The following is a 20,724-nucleotide window of genomic DNA, read 5'->3' on the forward strand; positions in this document are numbered from 1 at the left end:
CAACTTGGACAGATACTGTACACGTAACCTGACCTCTCAGTCTACCTGGCATCCAGAGAAGATTTTAGACTGCTTGCCAAACTCACATGTGGTTGATTTAAAAAACGAAACCGTGCAGTTTCCTGTCAAGAACGACTATTAATTTTACCTCACATACTCCACATTTACTAAGTGAAGAACAGCAGGACTTAAATCTACCTTACTTCGCACACTTTTAAATTGTATTAATACATGCTAAATTTCGTCTAGATAATAGTTAATTTTATTGTAAACAAAATCTACGAAACCCAAACAAAGTTTTTTTTTTTATCAGTGTTAAGCATCATTGCCGCAGCGTGAAGTGACACCAGCATGGAGCAGTGTGGTCCAAAAAGAGAGGCCTGCTGGCGGCACACCTGTAGAACATGCGGGTATTCCATACCTCAGCTAACCCGTGGAAACTATAGCCATTAATACATTCCCACCTATTCTTTTTTCCAGTTAGTGGAAAAAGAACTGCAGAGAATGCCATCCATCAGAAGCAGGAATGCACCTTCTTCCCCTGGTATGAGTGTGTGTGTGTGTCTCCAATGTTTTCACGACGTGTCATCAATCGGCCATTTTGGCGGCAATGAACATACATAATGCCACTGAACCCAATGAAACTCGCATATTTAGCTGATTATTGCTGCTGAAAATAGTCAATTATTGTTATGTTTTGGACTGTACTAATCGGCTAGACCGGGAAAAAACATTGAGTTCTACAGACTGCCAAAAGTTAACAAATCAAGGAGAAGATTGCAAAACTTACCTGAGGAACAAAAGGCATATTTGTGGTTGGACCAACTGAACCAGGATTTCTAAGGCAAGAATCTTAAAAACATTTGTGTTTGTTCTTATCATTTCCCAGTCAGGGAGATAATTAGGCTAATATCTTAATTAATACTGCTTGTTTGTAATGTTACCACCTATTAACAAAATAATAAATCAAAATGTTGCATCCTCTCCTGGTTATTAAGTCCTTCTCTATATGATTTAGCAGCTTCCACATGTTTTTTCAGTGGTTTAGATAGCATAAATTAGAAAAGCAATGTATTCAGTAGTACATAAACCTTGCAATCCATGCTGTTGTTTACATCAGAGTATAGCCAGTATGGCCACGTATCCGGCTAACTGACCAAATCGAGACGTAAGTGCAAACTGAGTAAAGTGTGAGATACATATGACTGTCCGGAGAATTGATAAAAACTCTTGGGGAATGTGTTTTTGTATATAAGTCTATCTGCCAGCCATTTTTATGTTTATAGATCTGAGTACAAAGTATGTTACGACAAACTTTAATAATCTAAATAATGTTAGTTTTTAGCAAAATATTGAGTTATTACATCAGCAGCATGGAATTTTGACTAGACACAAATACTTCTGCTTCATGTAAGTTTGTATTTATCAGGCAGTGTATGCGTGCCCTTGCCATGCACTATAGCAGTAATTGGAGAGTTGTTGGCAGCGGGCAGGGTTGCCATGGAGATGGAAGTCAATTGTGCTGGCTTTCCCCCAGAAATTTTGTAAACATGCTTCGCACCATGCCAGCCACTGCTCCTCACAGACATCTACTTATTCAAGAGACTTATTCAAGATATTTTAATAAAAGTTCTAAAAATGTCAAAAAAACATAACTTTGTCAACACCTCTTGTCTTTTGTAGTCATCTGTTTTATTCTGTACAAAAGTACTGTGGTGGTACAACGGTACAGTAATGATGTTCCATGTTGTTACCAGTATGTATTTTCGTATTACCTTGTTAATATATAATGGTTTTTACATGGTATTTCAAACAATACAATGCCACATACCAAAACTAAGTACTGTTTCCAAAAACCATAATACTACCATAGTACTTTTTTTGTAAGTGATTTAATACTAAATCTTATGTACACTGTCAGAAAAGAGTCTGGACTCCAGCATAACAAAGGACAGATTGGCACACACATTGCCTCTCCTACACACAAAGAAAAAAAAAAATAAGATGGAGAGTGAGAGTTCAGGCATTTCAGTTCAGTCAATTTCATGGTATTCACAGGCTCCCACAGCAAAATATAGCTATTTCGGTGTATCATTGTGGTGACAGTGGTCTGAACTGCTGTACCATTCTCTGGGTGTTTATACAGAATCTATTTGAAATGGAATCTAAATGGAATTTCCTCTTACAAGAACATGTTTAATTTGTAAACTTATCACAAAAGGTTATAGTTACATTATATTAGGGGGTTAATTCAGGGCAATATGTTATTTTAGCTGACATGCTAACATTAAACAAGCTTGGGAACAAGATATCAGTGGAGTAACTACACTTCCCAAAGTCTCAGAAGTGGATTGAAGTCAGAGGGCTAGAAACACAACTACAGTTGAAGTCAAAAGTTTACATACACCTTGCAGAATCTCCAAAATGTTAATTATTTTTACCTAAATATGAGGGATCACACAAAATGCATGTTTCTTTTTATTTAGTACTGACCTGAATAAGATATTTCACATAAAAGATGTTTACATATGGTCCACAAGAGAAAATAAAAAGTTGAATTTATAAAATATGACCCTGTTCAAAAGTTTACGCTTGATTCCTAATACTGTGTTGTTACCTGAATGATCCACAGCTGTGTTTTTTTTGTTCTTCAGAAAAATCCAGTTTTTTTTTTTTTTTTTTAGCATTTTTGTGTAATTGAACTCTTTCCAACAATGACTGTATGATTTGGACTTTTTGAATTTGAGAATCAGGGTAAATTTGACTTATTTTCTCTTCTGGGGAACACGTAAGTAACTTCTGTAGCTTCTGAAGGGCAGTACTAAATAATAAAAAAAGATATTTAGGCAGAATAAGAAAAATGTTCACACTTTAGACCCCCGGCTGTTAATGCATAGTTTTTTCTTCTGGAGCATCAGTGAGTGTTTGAATCTTCTGTAATAGTTTCATATGTGTCCCTCAGTTGTTCTCAGTGTGAAAAGACGGATCTCAAAATCATACAGTCATTGTTGGAAAGGGTTCAAATACACAAAAATGCTGAAAAACCAGAGAATTCTGAAGAACAGCAGGCAGTTTAACTGTTCAGGACAAACAAGGGAATCATGAACAAATATCAGTAAACAATAAAAACACAGCTGTGGATCATTCAGGTAATAACACAGTATTAAGAATCAAGTGTTTGTAAAGTTTTAAACATATGTAAATGTTTTTTATGTGAAATATCCTATTCAGGTCAGTACTAAATAAAAAATAACATGCTTTTTGTATGATCCCTCTTATTTTGGTCAAATAACTAACATTTTGCAGATTCTGCAAGGTGTGTGTAAACTTTTGACTTCAACTGTATATCTAAGAAGTTAGCTCAACAGTAGCTGCAGTCGAGGGCAGAGACACAGATGCTTCTTCTGCAGGTTTCGCATCTTTCTCCTCCTCCTCTTCCTCCTTCCCATTTTCACCATTATCATCAGTGTCATCATCTTCTTTATCCACTTCCTCTTCAGCCAGAGTCGCAGATGGACCGTTCTCGAGATTTCCAACCTCATCTGTAACGAACACCTCTCCATCACCACTCCCAGGGGTGGAGGGGCTGTGCAGATCATCTCCATTTGCTTTCTCACCTGAGGAGTGTAATTCAGCCAGGTGCAGCTCACCATCAGGTCCCCCGATGTTGGGAACTTCCACTGGGCTGAGGTTCCTGGGTGAGCTCTCAGGCTGCTGGGAGGAGTCAGCATCTCCATCTCGTACCTTCTTGACATTGAAGGTCATTGGAGAGACACGGAAGGATGAGCTCTTCGTGGCGGAGCTCTTCGGATGGTTGGGGATGAAGCTTTTCTTGATCTTCTCGCGCTGTTCTGGAGGCACGATCTTGTTGATCTGCTTCTCGATGCTGCTTCGTGAGAAGGCCTTTTTTAGACTATCCACCTTCTTCAGACTGGAGCGCTTAAATTTGTCTGCACGAGAACGCTCCAGACGTTCACTTCCCAAGCCTGGGAAGTCATCTTCGTGCAGATCCACAAAATCATCGCCACCCTCTGCCAGAGGGCTTGTTGCTCCTTTTTCCAGATCATCATCCGAGGAGAGGCTGATGGTCTGCAGGCCTTCATCGTGAGAGCGGTTTAAATCAGTGAGCGGAGTTGGTGCAGATGGAGCGAGCTCATCCTGAGAGGTGGAGCCATCTTTAGTAAGCAGAGTGGAGGGGATTTCTTGGTCTTCCTGAAATTGGAGAAAAGGACATTGCATTTAACAATGACATAAAGCATTAGTTTGCTTCAAGAATACAAATTTCCTGATAATTTAGTCACCCCCATCTTGTTCATGTCTTTCTTAAGTTGAAAAGTAATTTTTTAGGAAAACATTCTAGGATTTATTCTGCATACAGTAGACTTCTATGGGGATCAATGGGTTGAAGGTCAAAATTGCAGTTTCTGTGCAGCTTCAAAAGGCTCTACACAATAGAGCCAAAGAATAAAGGTCTTATCCAGAGAAACAATCTGTCATTTTCTAAAAGAAATTAAAGATTTATATACTTTTAACCACAAATGCTCATCTTGCACTAGCTCTGCAAACCGCGTCTGAGACTTCACGTATTACATAACCACGCCGGAAAGGTCTTCTTCTTCATCTGTTTACTCCAGTTCAAAAAACTCCATCTCATTTTCCAACATCGTTTACCATTTTCTGTAAACTTTCTTACATAATGCATGAAGATGAGCTAGTGCAAGATGAGCATTTGAGGTTAAAAAGAAAATAAATTTGTATTTTTTAGAAAATGATCAATTGTTTCACTAGATAAGACCCTTATTCCTCAGTTTGGATTGTGTAGATCCCTTTGAAGCTGCTTTAAACTGCAATTTGGACCGCAATTAAACCCATTCAGGCCTATTGAAATCCACTACATGTAGAAAAACCCTGAAATGGTTTCCTCAAAAACCTTAATTTCTTTTCAACTGAAGACAGACATGAACATCTTGGATGACATGGGGGTGAGGAAATTAGAAGGAATTATTTTTATTCTGGAAGTGTATTCTTTTAAGGTTTAGTGTGTAAATACCTGCCTTTAAGGTTATAGTGCAGATAATGTGTTACAGTAAAATCCAACTATAACCTGTATTTTATTTTCTTATTTTGTTGCATTTTGCAGACAATTGTATCCAAAATAACACTGCATTGGAGTTTATCAATTCATGCATTTCCTGTACTATGTGCATTACTGTACTATAAAGATTTGTTTTAGAGCCACGCACTACTTTTGTACCAATAAACAAAATAAAGAGGTGAGTCAGTTTGACTGTTGTTTTTGGAGTTGTGGAATATATTGTGAAATCTGCTGAAAAACCTGTTTGTTGCAGAGCAAGCTATACCCAAGGCATGTGGAGGCATTGTGTTGGAGTTACTCCAAAGCAAAAAAAAGCGTTGTTGGCAAGAGGCTGAGGTTTACTTTTCCCGCCAAATTCCTTTTAAAAAGCTTTGATTTATAAGTTGCATGCATGAAAAGGTAAACCAAAATCTTGTTTCACTCAACGAACTAAGTCAAGATTTTTGTGTATAATGAATAGTTCAATATATCTTGCATGCAATAATTTTATCACTTTTTTTCTTTGCTTATTTGTGTTTTCTTACAGTATAATCAAGCATGCACATCTCTCTCTCTCTCTCTCTCTCTCTCTCTCTCTCTCTCTCTCTCTCTCACACACACACACACACAGAATGCATGTGTATAAATAAATATAAACAAATGCTACTATTTGCATGATTAAATAGCCATTCAATCACTGAAAAGAACTACAACAAATATGCCACACCCTTTCAAATCTATTTCTGACACACAGACAATGCAGAATATTCCCTTATCGCTGCTCTCCCCTGACACACACCTCAGACACGGCTGCTGAGGTTTACAGGGGTTATGCTTCACGCTTAAGGACTAAATTGAAGATCTGACCTTCAGGGAAGGGTGGATTAGCAGCACGAATGGAGCTTTTGCACGCTCACCTGCTCCCTCCTAAGGGCACCAAGCACACTCCCAGTAATTCAGAGCATGTACCATATATCTGTCCAAGCTCTAAACAGCTAAATGACAGATTTGTAACTGTATGCCAGTATTTCAGTATGAAACAGCAAGTAGATGTTGGAAAATGTGGATGCCAATGTCCCTGTCTCTAGAAGATTAATATTTTACAAGTCAAACAATGTCCTACCATATAAAACACTCAACATAAGCTCAACATTCAGCATTAAGCTTCACTAATTCAAAAGAACTGTTCATTTAACCTGTAAAGATGCAACATTATTTATAGACATTGAGAGCTCCCAGTTGTTGGATGTTCACTTTATTATATTATAGGTCTTATAAAATTGAATAACATCATAATGTAGAGACAGCCTATTCCTCATCCCCTTGCCTTTGGCCACGAAACTCTGTGCCATTAACAAGAAGTTGGTTTGCAAATTCCAGTGAAGGAATGCGACTCCCATTTTGTGTCTTTTACTTTTACAATGTCTTACTGATTAATATGAGAAAACTTTTTACAAAGGTGCATTACGCATTATTTACAATGTGATAAATGTTTTTTTCTCTCTCTCTCTCCAGATGGATGACACTCATCTTTAACATTTTGCCTATGAATAGCCAGTATCACCCTGAGGGCAGAGATCCAGTCAAAACCAGTGTTGACTCTGGGCTAACCAGTTTCTTCATGAGCAAACGTACAGAGTAACACCCCTCAGGTTCAAGAGCTACATGGAAACCAGAGCTGGGAGTTGGCTGTGTATGGTTAGTTCTATAAAAGTATCAGCTTTTAATTTGTGATTACTTGGTTGTATTTGTATTCTATTTCATAATTAATAATAGAATGAAACTCAGACGACACCTTTATATTATGTTTTAGTCAACTGTACAAGAACTGTAATTTACCAAGAACACACAGGTGGGATTTTGGGAGATGGATCTAAAACGTCAACTCTGTAAAATGATTCCCTATTGAAATATGTTGATTCAGCCCAAATCTAATTAGTTTGTGCCTTGAGGGCCTTGTCAGATGAAAAGTGCACATATGAAATCTCCAAAAGCCTGGGAAATTCACACAGTAGTAGGCTGACCCCAATTTGAAGGCTTTATTAAAAAGTAAAACTACTATATATCAACATGATGCATATTTGTGACCTTGGACCACAAAACCAGTCACAGAAATTGAGATTTATACATAATCTGAAAGCTGAATAAATAAGCTATAATAATTGATGTAAGGTTAGTTAGGACAGGACAATATTTGGCCAACATATATGAGGGTGCAACAAATCTAAATACTGAGAAAATCCCCTTTAAAGTTGTCTAAATGAAGTTTTGAGCAATGCATAGTACTAATCAAAAATTACGTTGTGATATATTAACGGTAGGAAATTTACAAAACATCTTCATGGAACATGATCTTTACTTAATATCCTAATGATTTTTGGCATAGAAGACAAATCTACAATTTAGACCCATACACTGTATTTTTGGCTATTGCTAAACATATACCTATGCTACTTAAGACTGGTTTTGTGATCTGGGGTCACATTTTACAAAATCCATTTTTCTCATTCACATTTCAAACACAAGCTGAAACCCAAAGCAGGCAGTCTCTGTTGTGTTAGTTTCACTCTATGTAGTTGAGCTAGTTGAAGCCGCTCACATTTTTCTGATCCTGCTCTGTATCCACCTTTCTTAACATTTGTTTCTCAGCCCTGTCTCTTGTAGCACAGTGATAAATCAAGACATTTGCCATTCAGATTTTGACCTTTATCTAAACAAACAATGGCTTGTGAGGCTTAGCGGAAGAGAAAGAGGAGGGGACTGAAGGATAGTGAGAGAGGGAGAATCTTTGAATACATTGTGTCACATGCTGATACCCCTGGTTCAGTGTGTAATGGGAGCCTGGATAATTAATGCACCCCGCTGGAGGCCTCTGGACTTTTTGGAGTGGAAACATCGAAAGAGATGAGAGAAATGGTGTGTGTGTGTGTCTCAATCAGGCTCATAGGAACTGAACAGACAACATGAGAGCAGGGGAAAGCACAGGAAAGAAGCAGAGGAAAGACAAATATAAGAACAATAGAGGATGGGACTAATAAAAAGAAAAGACACGAAGGAAGGATATGTCACTGCTGGATGTTAGCAGTATTGCATTTGCTCTTGCTAAGGGAGAGTGTTTTTGTAAGATGGACATGAACTGATGTCAAGAGCTGCTTTTTTAAAAATCTGACTTTTTCTTTGTCCCCAGTGCATATACCAACCCAGTAAAGATGGAAAAAAACAACCCAGTACATTTTTTGGTAAGCCTTTCTCTGCAAGCTTGTGAACAAACTAGCCACTCAGATTTTGCTTCTTGTGATGTAATAAGGGGATCTTTTTATAATATTACTGCCCCTTAATCTGCACGTTTCCACCCAATGCGCCACCATTTAGTTTTCACAATCGACAACGGTGTACCAGTTCTAACGCCATGGCAAAAGTTCACATGCTAACAAAGCATACTAACTGTTCTGTTGTTGGCTGCACAGATGAGCGAGCACAGAACAGTATTTAGAGTCCCAGCCTTACAGGAGACAAGAGAGCAGTGGACTGATTTATTTACTGTATATTACGCTGCTGCCACACAGATCTAATATAAACATGTGATTTCTTTCCTAGCTGTTTACCTTCACAGACATAACCAACTGTTTTTATAACTCCTGTGCGAAACGTGTGTATTAACAAACGTGTGTATTTGACAGTTTAAGTGCAATAAGACATGAAAGAGAACTTAGTTGAGTACTCACATGCCATGTGACAGCCACTTTCTGTGTGCGTGCTTTGGATGTGAGCGAGTCTCATATTACATATTGTAAAAAGGGCGTAATAGGTCTCCTTTAAATATTACTATTTAAGTTTAATTTATTTTTATTACAGTTTAAGTTTCTTTTTTCAGTTTAAATTTAGTACTTCAAACTCTACTTATTTTAGTTAGCTGTCTGCCACAATATTTCTAATACTAATTAAGTTTCTCATCTAATATTTATATTTCAGCTTTATTTCAATTAGCAAAAACATTTGCAATAATTTTAGACTTAGTATTAGTTAATGATAATACCCCTGAATTATAATCTATATAAAATACTGAGGAAAACCCGAGATGTGGGAACAGCATTTATGAAATACTAAAAAAAGTATAATGCAAACGTTTAGGAAAAAAAGGCATTATTAAAGGGTTAGTTCACCCAAAAATGAAAAAAAAAAATACCCCATTATTAGTCACCCTTAAGGAATCCTAGGTGTATAAGACCTTTTTTCTTTCAGATGAATGTAATCGGACTTATATTAAAAATTGTTCTGGCGCTGTATGACGTAGACAAAACAAAACACGAATTAGAAGTACAAAATGAGGATTTTAAAGAAAAACGTCAGAGGATTTCAATATAAGCCAAGAGTTTATTATGGATGGATGCGCTTTATTGGACTTGTTTTAGACTGATGAAGAGAAACACCTGCCCATTGCATTGTAAAGATTGAAGGAGCCAGAACAATTTTTAATATAACTCCGATTGCAAGTCATACACCTAGGATGCCTTGTGGGTGAGTAAATCATGGACTTACTTATATTTTTTGGGTGAACTAACCCTTTACCAATAATGTTCTGCCATGAAAAAAAGACAATACAACAACAAAGGCACAGTACATTGTATTTTGTCTTCTCATCATGGGAAAATTATTCTGCAACTGTCAATTCCCATGCAAATCTGACTCAGAAAATGTCTACACCATCTGCACTTGTTTTGATTGTCAGTAAATGGGTGTACTAAGTAAAATCATGACTGAATATCATGTTTAAAGCTTTTTTTTCTCTAATTTAACCCTGTAAAACATAACATGTTTATAAGTATCCAATAGCATAAAACATGTGGCATAAAGCCCACATGTGATGCCCCATCAGCCTTGGCAAGAGTTAGCATTAAAAGGAACAAACAAAAAAACAAAAAAAAAACAAAAAAAACACCAGACAAAAATGTGTGCGCTCATCCGTTACCTGTTTATGATACGTGGAAGAGGTTCAGGGAATCTTTGGCTTTTCTCCAGATGGAGAGAATAAGTGGAAAGCAACGGCCAACTGGCTTGAACACACAGTTCAGTCAGATGCCGGGCAAAGCAATGTGCTATCAAAGCCTCCGATCTGCAGCATTGTGGTGAAAACTATGGGAAAGTGGCCATCTGTGGACTTTCAACTGTTTTTGACTGAAGGAGAGAATTACTGCAGAATTGTGCATTTGATCTAATTCTGAGTTATTATTGTCTGAGCTGATGAGAAGTGAGCTGTCTTAAAAGAGCGGTCTGATTCCATCTCATTCTCTCTCTGAGGTTTATATTAAAAAAGCTTCATTGTCTCAGTCTGGCCGCTTGAATGAATCACATGATTGGTCATGCTCCCTGAAGTATCATTTTTCTAATTAGACTGTAGTTATTTGAGCGAGTCCAATAATACCTGCAGAATGAGTGTGGCTGAATCATTTTATCTTCACAGGTCTTGACTTTTTAGATCTCACCCTTGACGTGTTCTTATTTAAGCAGTACGTTTGGGTGGGGCATATCAAATGGCTTGTCTGTTTAAATAGCCAATAGGTTTTTATTGTAATAAGCAGTGAACCATTGCTACTTGTTAGTCAGTTGCAGGTGGTATTTATAATTCAGGGGTGGGGCATTCTCAATCCTCAAAACATTTGACTGGACAAACATCTGTGTTGTGCAGGATGAGTCACACCGCACTTAACCTTGATCCTTCACAAACGTTACTAAGCTGTGTGAAGGAGGAATCATGGCTAGGAGGCAGAAAAGTGTTTAGCTGGATTAGCACACTTCTTCTTAAATTTCATATTAGCTGTCTCTCATCAAAGTGAAACTTGAACATTTTTATTCACCCTTGAAATTATGAGTAGAATAAAAGTAGGGTACAGTCAGTTGGTCATCATCAGTTAGCATTTATAGGTCGTACAGTTGAGGTCAAATGTTTACATTCCCCTTTCAGAATCTGCAAAAGTGTTAATCATTTTATCAAAATAAGAGGGATCATGCAAAATGCATGCTATTGGTTATTTAGTACAGACCTGAATAAGATATTTCACCTAAAATATGTTTACATATAGTCCACATGAGAAAATAATAGTTGAATTGAATTGAATTTATAAAAAAGACCCTTTTCAAAAGTCCCCTTGATTCTTAATACTGTGTTCTTAACTGAATGTTGTATTTTTTTAGTGATACTTGTGATTGAATCCCTTGTTTGCCCTGAACAGTTAAACTGCCTGCTGTTCTTCAGAAAAATTCTTCAGGTCCCACAGATTCCTTGGTTTTCCAGCATTTTGAACCCTTTCCAACAATGACGGTATGATTTTGAGATCCATCTTTTCACACTGAGGACTACTGAGGGACTCATATGCAACTATTACAGAAGGTTCAAATGTTCCTTGATGCTTCAGAAGGAAAAATTATGCATTAAGAGCCGGGGGTGTAAACTTTTGAACAGAATGAAGATGTGTACATTTTTCTTATTTTGCCTAAATATCATATTTTTATTTTATTTAGTACTGCCCTTCAGAGGCTACAGAAGATACTTACATGTTTCCCAGAAGAAAAAAACAAGTTCAATTTATCCTGATCTTCAAATTAAAAGTTTTCACCGCCAAATGCATGAACTATCACTAAAAAAAAAAAAAAAAAAAAAAAAAAAGCTGTGGATTATTCAGGTAAGGAACACAGTATTAAGTCATTTTTATAATTCAACTATTATTTTCTCTTGTGGACTATATGTAAACATCTTTCATGTGAAATATCTTACTCAGGTCAGTACTACATGAATTTTGTACGATCCCTCTTATTTTGGTAAAATAATTAAAATTTTGCAGATTCTGAAAGGGGGATGTACACTTTTGACTTCAACTGTATGTTATTCGTGGAGTGATACAAAAGATATCAAACTACCACAAAGTGGAAGGTTGCTGGGACAACAGTCAAATATAGTTTGGATGTCATTATACAAAAATACTTGGCTGCAGAATACTCCAATTAACCAATCAGAATCAAGAAATCCAGAGCGTTGTAAAAAACAGCTGTATGTGCGTGCTGTATGTAAGCACAATGATAAAGGGAGGAGTCGAGTTGTCAAACCAGAAATCCAGCACATTGAGCTGAAACATGCCCAAGCAGAGAAGATCTCTCTCTTTCTACCCCTCCACCTCTCACTCTCTCTCTCATACTTCAGTTTATTTTCCATTGTTCTCATCCAGTTCATTCTATCTGTTCTGTTCCTCTGCTGTTTCCTTCCCTGTCACAATCTCTTTCCTGGCCTTGAGGTTGTCATGGTTTGTTTTCATGTAGTTCCTTTCTTTCTTTTTCTTTCTTTCTTTCTTTCTTTCTTTCTTTCTTTCTTTCTTTCTTTCTTTCTTTCTTTCTTTCTTTCTTTCTTTCTTTCTTTCTTTCTTTCTTTCTTCCCTTCTTTCTTTCCTCCAACTCAGTCTTTCTCTCAGATTTTCTTTGAGTTGAATCTTTGTTGGTTGAGGGTGGAGCTCAGGGAACAGCATAGAAATCGTAATGAAAGAACAACAACCGTTGTATTCCAATCTGAGCTTAAAAACATGCAAGACTTCATAAAATACTGTAAGTGGAATCTGTATATTTTCAGATTAAAATAGCCATAACAAATCTCTGACACACACTTTGCACAATAAGCAAACACATTTTTCTTTCTATGTCAAAGAATATAATCAATGCTAAGATCAAATCAACACACAACCACATTCAGATGCTCTTTGTTGTTGCATGCACTGCACGAAATGGATACAAATCTTTAAGGAAGTCAAGCTTTTGACTGATGAAAGAATGTGTTTTGTTGTGTAACCCAGTGTTATTGTACACAATTATCAGACTGACTGTGTTTTGAGAATCAGAATCTGCTCTGTCTTTATAAAAAGCTCTTTCTCGTAATGGGAGGACTTGTAAACACTGGCTATCGGGTTGTTTCCCTTCTCCCACCCGAAAGACGGACACTTTCCCACAATTCACATTTGCACGCCCATATTTGTTTTTACCTTTCACTGAAGATCCTGATCGTGAGGATTAAACATCTACGTTATGCTAAAATGACGAAACGCATAATTAAACACATGCCGATGGACTGACTGGTCAATCATACGTGGCATTATTTGGATCTCAGCAGAGTTACATCATCCTAATGAAGGCGTTCCATGGCATCTCTGAGCCAAAATAAACCCTGACAGTGTTCAACAGGACTTGAACTAATGAGGGGAATCGGAGCGACTACAAAGGTGTAAAAAATGACAGTTGTCAGATGTTTTTGTGAACGCCCACTGCAGAAACATCTCGGCCAAAACGTTCCTTCCTTCAAAAACATAAAAGCAATAAAATATGTTTTATGACTATCCATAAAAGCCTCATGTTTGCTATCAGTCATGGAGCTTGCCAAACTTTGGAGGCCTTGGTGAAGATGTTTAAGGTGCATGTTATCCCTTATAAGTATAGAAAGAGTTTCTCTGATAGATTTATGCAAAAACTGCATAAACTATGAACAGTTGTCTAGATTAGTGTTGTGAACACATTTAATGATCCTTTCACAAACACAAAAAGGCTGGAGCGAAGAGCCTCCGCACGTAGAACCACATTTTTCAAGAATCAACACTGATGTATTTTTGAGAACACAGAAAGAGCAGTGATGCATTAAACATAAACAAATAGAGGCCTAAATGGGCAGTAATTACTGCAGATCATTAGTGCTTGTTAAGGGAAACAAGGCAGTTGACCAGACTGTCTCTCTCCCACACACACACATTTTCAATGCCAAACTCATAGTGTTTACTGCATTTCTTTCTTTCTTTCTTTCGGAGGGCCCTTGTGTGTTTAAAACAACACCTTCCATCTCCAAATGCCTTTGCACGGTGCACAGAAAGTTTATAATTACCACACAGGCGGCTGAGCATCGTCAGATGCCAAAAATGAAACAAAACAAGCAAATGCACAACCAAAGAGCAATAGCACTCTTCCAAAGCAAACTTCTGAGAGCGAATGGATGTGCGATGACTCTCCCTTGTGTTTGCATTCTGTGTTGACTTTCAATAGTGTGTCTTTCCATAGAACAATACGCCATTGTTTTATTGGCCTAAGCTATATAGACACGTACATCATTTTCCAAGAACAAAAAGAGAAAACAAAAGAGAAAAGAGCAATGTCTTGACTCAAGAGTCAGTGAATTAAAGATCATTGTCATAGAGGTGGGCGATATACCGCTAGACTAGATTAACCAGTGGAAATTTTGTGGTTACACCCTCATGTTACGTTTCGTGGTCACGAAAATGTATCGTTTGCACGCGTTTTTAAGCATTGCGAAGTTATTTTTATATGCAGTGAAAGAGAACTCATTCTCATCGTGCACATAAAGACAGTGCTCAGAGTTATTTTTGATGCTTTATAGGCCTTGAATGGTTAAATACACACACTTGTATGTTTTAAAATGCTCTTGCAAGTATCCTCGTAAAACACAGTAATTTAGGTTAAGTTTTGTTTTGCTTAAGTTAAAGCAAACAGCTGAGAATGAAAGCACGTGTGTAAGAGTATACTGGATTCAGGTAGCTCTTAAAGTGATAGCAGTCATTCATGTTAAAGGGTTAGTTCACCCAAAAACTCACCTTCCAGGCATCCTAGGCATATATGACTTTCTTGTTTCAGACGAATCCAATAAGAGTTATATTAAAAAATTATCCTGGCATTTCCAAGCTTTATCATAGCAATAGGCGGGTGCTTCTCTTCAACAGTCCAAAAAAAGATTAAAGCGATTATTACATTTTAGATGTGGATATTTTTCTTACAAATACACATCAATTCGCTACAGGAGGCCTTTATTCACCCCACCGGCCTATTGCCATGATAGAGCTTGGAAGTGCCACGATCATTTTTAATATAACTCCGAATGGATTCGTCTGAAAGAAGAAAGTCATATACAACTGGAAGGTGAGTAAATAATGGGCTAATTTTCATTTTTGGGTGAACTAACCCTTTAATTAAACAACAAAAAAGAGAAAATCTCTCATTGCTCTTGACTAAATCACTTTAACTAACTTTAATAAGAAGAAATATATATTTAATTTACACAGTGAAGAATATGCAGAAGATTACTTTATACAATGTAGCATTTTTTATTTATTTGTTCTACTGTAGTTTTTTGTCCTATTGCTTGTAAATAATTTCTTATTCTTATTTAATCACTATTTAGTTAACTCGTCTTCAGTGAGCTTGAGTCGTTGTTGTTTTTTAATTTACGCTTGTATTTGTTTTTTGTGATATTGACATTGGTGACAAGAATCATGAAATTTCAATGGTGTCAAATAATTTGATACCATAAAGATCTTATTTAACGCAAAAATAACTATATTGTGATATGTATTGTTAGCCTGAAACAAAACGACTCGTGAAATCATGATATAAGATTGTACTGACATGCAAAAAATGTGAAACATTACCTGCAGCTATAATGCCAAACATGTGTCAACGTCCCAACACAAGAAGGGAAAGTACATACCTGTGGTTTTCTAACACTCCTTGAAGCACTTTACCACATGGGAAAGTGTGCTTTGACCAAAATATTGCATGACAACTAAAACAACTGACTATAGAAGACTGTAATAATAAATCGTGCTTAATATTTTATGGAAACTGTGACATTTTAGGATTCTTTGATGATTAAAAAGTTTAAAAGAACATAATTTATTTTAAACAGAAATTTAAAATAATTTTTTGAAACATTAATAATGTGTTTATTGCCATTTTAGATTAATGTTAAATAAATTATTAATTAATTTCTTTAAAAAAATGTGTATTTCAGTAGATTCACAATTACACAAGTGACTAGCAAAGCTTTTCTTTTAATTTTGCAACACATTCCCAAATTAGATCTTACAATCTCCTGCAGCAAACTTTCTGCAAGCCTGCACTCATGCCAAAGTGTTTTAACATGCTGATTATCACTTTAGAAAATCACCTGCTGCTGGTGATCTCAAAGGGAATAGTTAAGACTTGGGATCAGCCATTAGCCGTGCTGTTCAGCCCCATGGCCTTCCTCTCTGACAGCTGGATTAGTCAAGAGCCATTGCCCCGATAATCAACTCTCTCTACAATAATGGAGTGCTTTTGTTAAAGAACTTTATTAAATGCTATTTCCTCAAAAGTCATATAAAGTAAATCATTTTGAATTAGCATGCTTAAGATAAGTCTTATAAACTCTTACCCTAGAAAACTTTAATGAAGAAATAAGCATTTTGATCAAAAAAGACTTCTGGGAAATGAATACTTTTGAGACATTTTATGTTAGGTAATGCCTTCATGAATGATCAGGCGTTGACGTGAGGGATCAGGAAACGAGTCTCAAAGGATCTAGATAAAAGTCTTGTGTTTTCAAATCTATTGACACTTGCTTTGACGTTTAGCTCATTCCGCTATTGAATAACATTTGCCTCAGGAAAATTGATTCCCAGAAATCATTTTGAAATGCAGAACTCTAACACCCCTAAGAAATGCCTCTACCTGCTTCTACAAGTCAAAGATCACTGTCCCAGCGTGTAAAGCTGCATGTGGCTCGCTCCGGGGCAATCAGATAAGAATACACTTCTAAAAGCACTAGCCCGACGCAGCTGCTTAAATCAACACGACGCACCCATCACATTAACCAACCGGCGTAAAGTATAATAGTGCTTCCTGAATGTGTAAAATTGTATTACCTGAGCATACAAAACACCTCACCAAAGATTAAAGCAAACTAAAGCACAGGTCACAAAGCTGGTTCAGCCAGAAGACGTGACTTTACAATCTCTGTTTTTACGGTTATTTGTAAGTAGAGGCACTTAATCAAACAAGCCTATTGTAAACAAAGTAATCTTTGAGCTTTATACTAAAAACTATACTAAAAAATGTTTTTATGAAAAACATGACAGTTTGTAAGTTTTACATGTATGCTGCAAGAATACACACACATTAGCATTCTACTGCAATCTGCACAAACTTCAAACATTTCATCCCAGCTGCTGTCACAGGAAGAATTCCCATGCACTTTAGTTTCATTCAAGACACTGCACACGTGTCCTGTCAAACATGACTTAAATTTCTTAAAAACCCATTAAATTCAACTTGTTCTGCTGTTATCTTGTACATACTTATGCAAATATTTAAAAGCCAGTGTATTTATTTTCCAAAAAATAAATAAATAAAATGCCACATTCTTGCATCAAAGAAAGAATTAGAATGCATTTAAAAAACATTAATGTTTCTTCAGGTGTAGAAAAACCTCATTTAGACATATTGTTATTATGTATGTGCGTATATCTGTGTGTGATGTTTTTCTACTTATATATTTTACTAAAATATTTTAAGAACTGAATTTGCAGCATCATTACTTCAGTCTTCAGTGTCACATGATTTTTCAGAAATCATTCTAATATACTGATTTGCTGCTTACACTCTTAAAAATAAAGGTTTTTTACTGGCATCAATGGTCCTATGAAGAACCTTGAACATCCATGAAACCTTTCAAATGCAGAAAAGGTCTTTATACTCGAAAAAGATTTTTTTAAATGTTCTCAAAATGGTTCTTTTAGACACTGTTTACTGAAAGGTTCTTTGGGGAACCAAAAATGGTTCTTCTATGGCATCATTTCAAAAGCACCCTTTTTGAACCTTTATTTTTAAGAGTGTAAGAAACATTTCTTATTATTATCAATGTTGAAAACAGCTGAGCTGCTTAATATTTTTATGGAAACCCTAAACACTACTATTTAAATATCTTATAGTTTTTTATAGGTTTTTTAAGCTTTAAAGGTTTAGAAAGAGATTTTAGAATATATATGTGACCCTGGACCAAAAAAAAAAAAAAAAGCAGTCATGAAGGGCAATTTTTCGAAATTGATGTATGGTTTGTTAGGATGGGACAATATTTGGCAGAGACACAAGTATTTGAAAATCTGGAATCTGAGGGTGCAAAAAAATCAGAATATTGAGAAAATCGCCTTTAAAGTTGTCCAAATGAAGTTCTTAGCAATGCATATTACTAATCAAAAATGAAGTTTTTATAAATTTACGGTAGGAAAACGTACAAAATATCTTAATTGAACATGATCTTTACTGAATATCCTAATGATTTTTGGCCTAAAAGAAAAATCTATCATTTTGACCCATACAATGTATTGTTGGCTATTGCTACAAATATACCCGTGCTATCTATGACAGGTTTTGTCTTTTAAAGGTTCCTTAGTTGTGGAAAACCCTCATTCAGATGCATATTTACATTTGTTCATCTTAAAAGCTTTCAAGGTTTCTTAAGAAGAGGAAGATCTCATTCTTCTCACCTGAAAGATGAGCACTTTAAAGTGGTTCCTCTTGAGCAGATGGGTGTGGTTGGCCTCCAGACGCTTTACCTGGCCGCTCTGTCTATCCAGGCGCTCCCTCACCTCCTTCACATTGAGGCCAGTCTTGCGCGAGCGCTCCAGCAGCTTGGCCACGCTGTTGGCCGTGGACATGTGGCTCTTGGTGAGCCGGGTCACATCACCCTGCACAATCCTCACCGCCCCCTCTAGCTCGGCTTGCTTCTTCTCCATCCTCCGCTGGTTCTCCTGCACTGACTCGATCATGACCACCAGCTTGTCAAGCAGAGCCACCACCGTGATGGCACTGACCTGGCCGCCAGGAGCTGTGGGGCTGGTCGGGGTCTTGGAGGCCAGGCGAGAAAGGGTGTGGATGGGGGAAGAGGGCACCGAGCCGGGACTGAAGCTCGGAATGAGGAGATCCTGAGCATCATGAGCATCCTGAGCTTCCTGAGCATCTGGAGCTGGTGGTGTCGGGGTGCTTTCCTCCCTGGGTAAGGTAGCTGTGCTTCGCTCTGCGTGAGAGGAGTCTTCTCCCATCCTGGAGTCAACGCTGGTGGTTTTGAATAACAGGGTTAGATTGACTCTCACAGACACTCTCCTGCCTTCTGCGCCTCTCTAAAAACAACATTCTCAACACTCCACTTAAAAACTCCCCACACACCCAGGGGAGGGGCCTGGTTGCCGTGGTATTTAGCCCAGCCCATCAGAGTAATGTGAGTAAAGAGTGTCAGTGTGAAAGTGTACCACTGCACGGGTGCATTTCCCCTCAGTGCAATTTCAGTATTTTTTGCAATCAGTAATGGGTTTGTTTGTCAAATGTATGAAATGTCCCCGGAAGACAGCAACAGGTGTGTTTGTGTAAAGGAATGTGGGTGTATCTCTGTGTGCAAGTGTTTTTTTTTCATTAATCTCTGCTGGTGTTTCTCTTCTCAGCTGTCCGGCAGCCTAGGAAAATGTCACATGGAGAAAAATGGAAATCAGTGTTTAAACAGTGAACCTAGCTCATCTGTGGCAGTGGCACCATGCCAGACTCAAACACCACACACACACACACACTGTATGAATGCTATGTTTAAGGGAGAGCTCGTCCAAAAATTCTGTCATCATTTACTCTCATGCCCTCATATAGTTCCAAACCCATATGACACAAAAAGAAATGTTTTGAAAGATGTTCACGCTGCTCTTTTCCATACACTGAAACTAGATGGATAACAGAGGCTGTCAAGCTTTAAAAATGTTTTTCGTTTACTTTTATCTTATGAAAAAGAACATTACAGTTAGCTAAAACTAAAACTTAAACGTAAACTTCAAACTTTACTTTCAGCAAAATTATCATTCTCATTGTCATTCAGATTAACTTCATGTATGAAAATTACTAAAACTATTCTTGAAATAAGTTAATTATACACTTAAAAATAAAGGCTCCAAAGGGATGTATTTGCAGTGATGCCACAGAAGAACCATTTTTGGTTCCCCTTTCAGCAAACAGTTCTTAAAAGAACCATTATGAAGAACATTTTAAAAACCTAAAGAATTTTTTTTTTTCAATATAAAGAAATTTTTCTGCATTTGAAAGGTTCCATGGATGTTCAAGGTTCTTTATGGAACCACTGATGCCAATAAAGAACCTTTATTTTTAAGAGTGTAAAACTATATATAAAAAACTAATAAAATATATAATACTCAATGATATCTCAGTGATAAACTAACACTGGCGTGGACTGATAAATAGACAATTTTGTGTTTTACAGATTAAATAGTTCACCCAAAAAAGAAAATTCTGTATTTTACTCACCCTCATTTCGTTTCAAACCCGTAAGACATTCGTTCATCTTCAGAACACAAATTAAGATATTTTTGATGAAACTTGAGAGCTTTCTGACCGTGCATAAACAGCAACGTTACTACCACGTTCAAGGCCCAGAAAGGTAGTAAGGACATCATTAAAACAGTCCATGTGACATCAATGACATCTTAATTTTATGAAGGTACAAGAAGCTACTGACACAGAAGAGAAGAAATTGTTGAATAAAGTAATTTTTTTTTTTCTTTTATACTTGTAGCTTCGGAAAATTACGGTTGAACCACTGATGTCACATGGACTATTTTAATGATGTTCTTTCTACCTTTCTGGGCCTGGAAACATTTCAGTTGCTGTATATGCAGGGTCAGAAAGCTCTTGGATTTCATCAAAAATATCTTAATTTTTGTTCAGAAGATGAACAAAGGTCTTGCAGGTTTGGATCGACATGAGGGTGAGTAATTAATGACAGAATTTTTAATTTTGGGGATCTA

The 20,724-nt window shown here is 36.9% G+C and overlaps 1 protein-coding gene across 1 annotated transcript; it reads right to left on the reverse strand.

The window, feature by feature from the left end:
- Window positions 1-1,604: 1,604 nt before the first annotated feature.
- Window positions 1,605-19,058, reverse strand: cavin2a (caveolae associated protein 2a). The gene is made up of 2 exons (XM_073845663.1): window positions 18,412-19,058; window positions 1,605-4,212 (listed from the first exon to the last, which is right to left on the reverse strand). The coding sequence occupies exons 1-2, from the start codon at window positions 18,964-18,966 to the stop codon at window positions 3,349-3,351; spliced, it is 1,419 nt and encodes a 472-aa protein (XP_073701764.1). The 5' UTR covers window positions 18,967-19,058; the 3' UTR covers window positions 1,605-3,348.
- Between the last annotated feature and the right edge of the window lie 1,666 nt (window positions 19,059-20,724).

This window comes from Garra rufa, chromosome 8, assembly GCF_049309525.1.
Source record: "Garra rufa chromosome 8, GarRuf1.0, whole genome shotgun sequence".
NCBI lineage: Eukaryota > Metazoa > Chordata > Actinopteri > Cypriniformes > Cyprinidae > Garra > Garra rufa.

Coding starts and splice junctions, on each gene's coding strand:
- cavin2a (XM_073845663.1), bottom strand. CDS start 18,966: ATGGGAGAAGACTCCTCTCACGCAGAGCGAAGCACAGCTACCTTACCC. Junction 4,213..18,411: donor TTAAAGTGCTCATCTTTCAG/GTGAGAAGAATG, acceptor CTCCAATTTCAG/GAAGACCAAGAAATCCCCTC.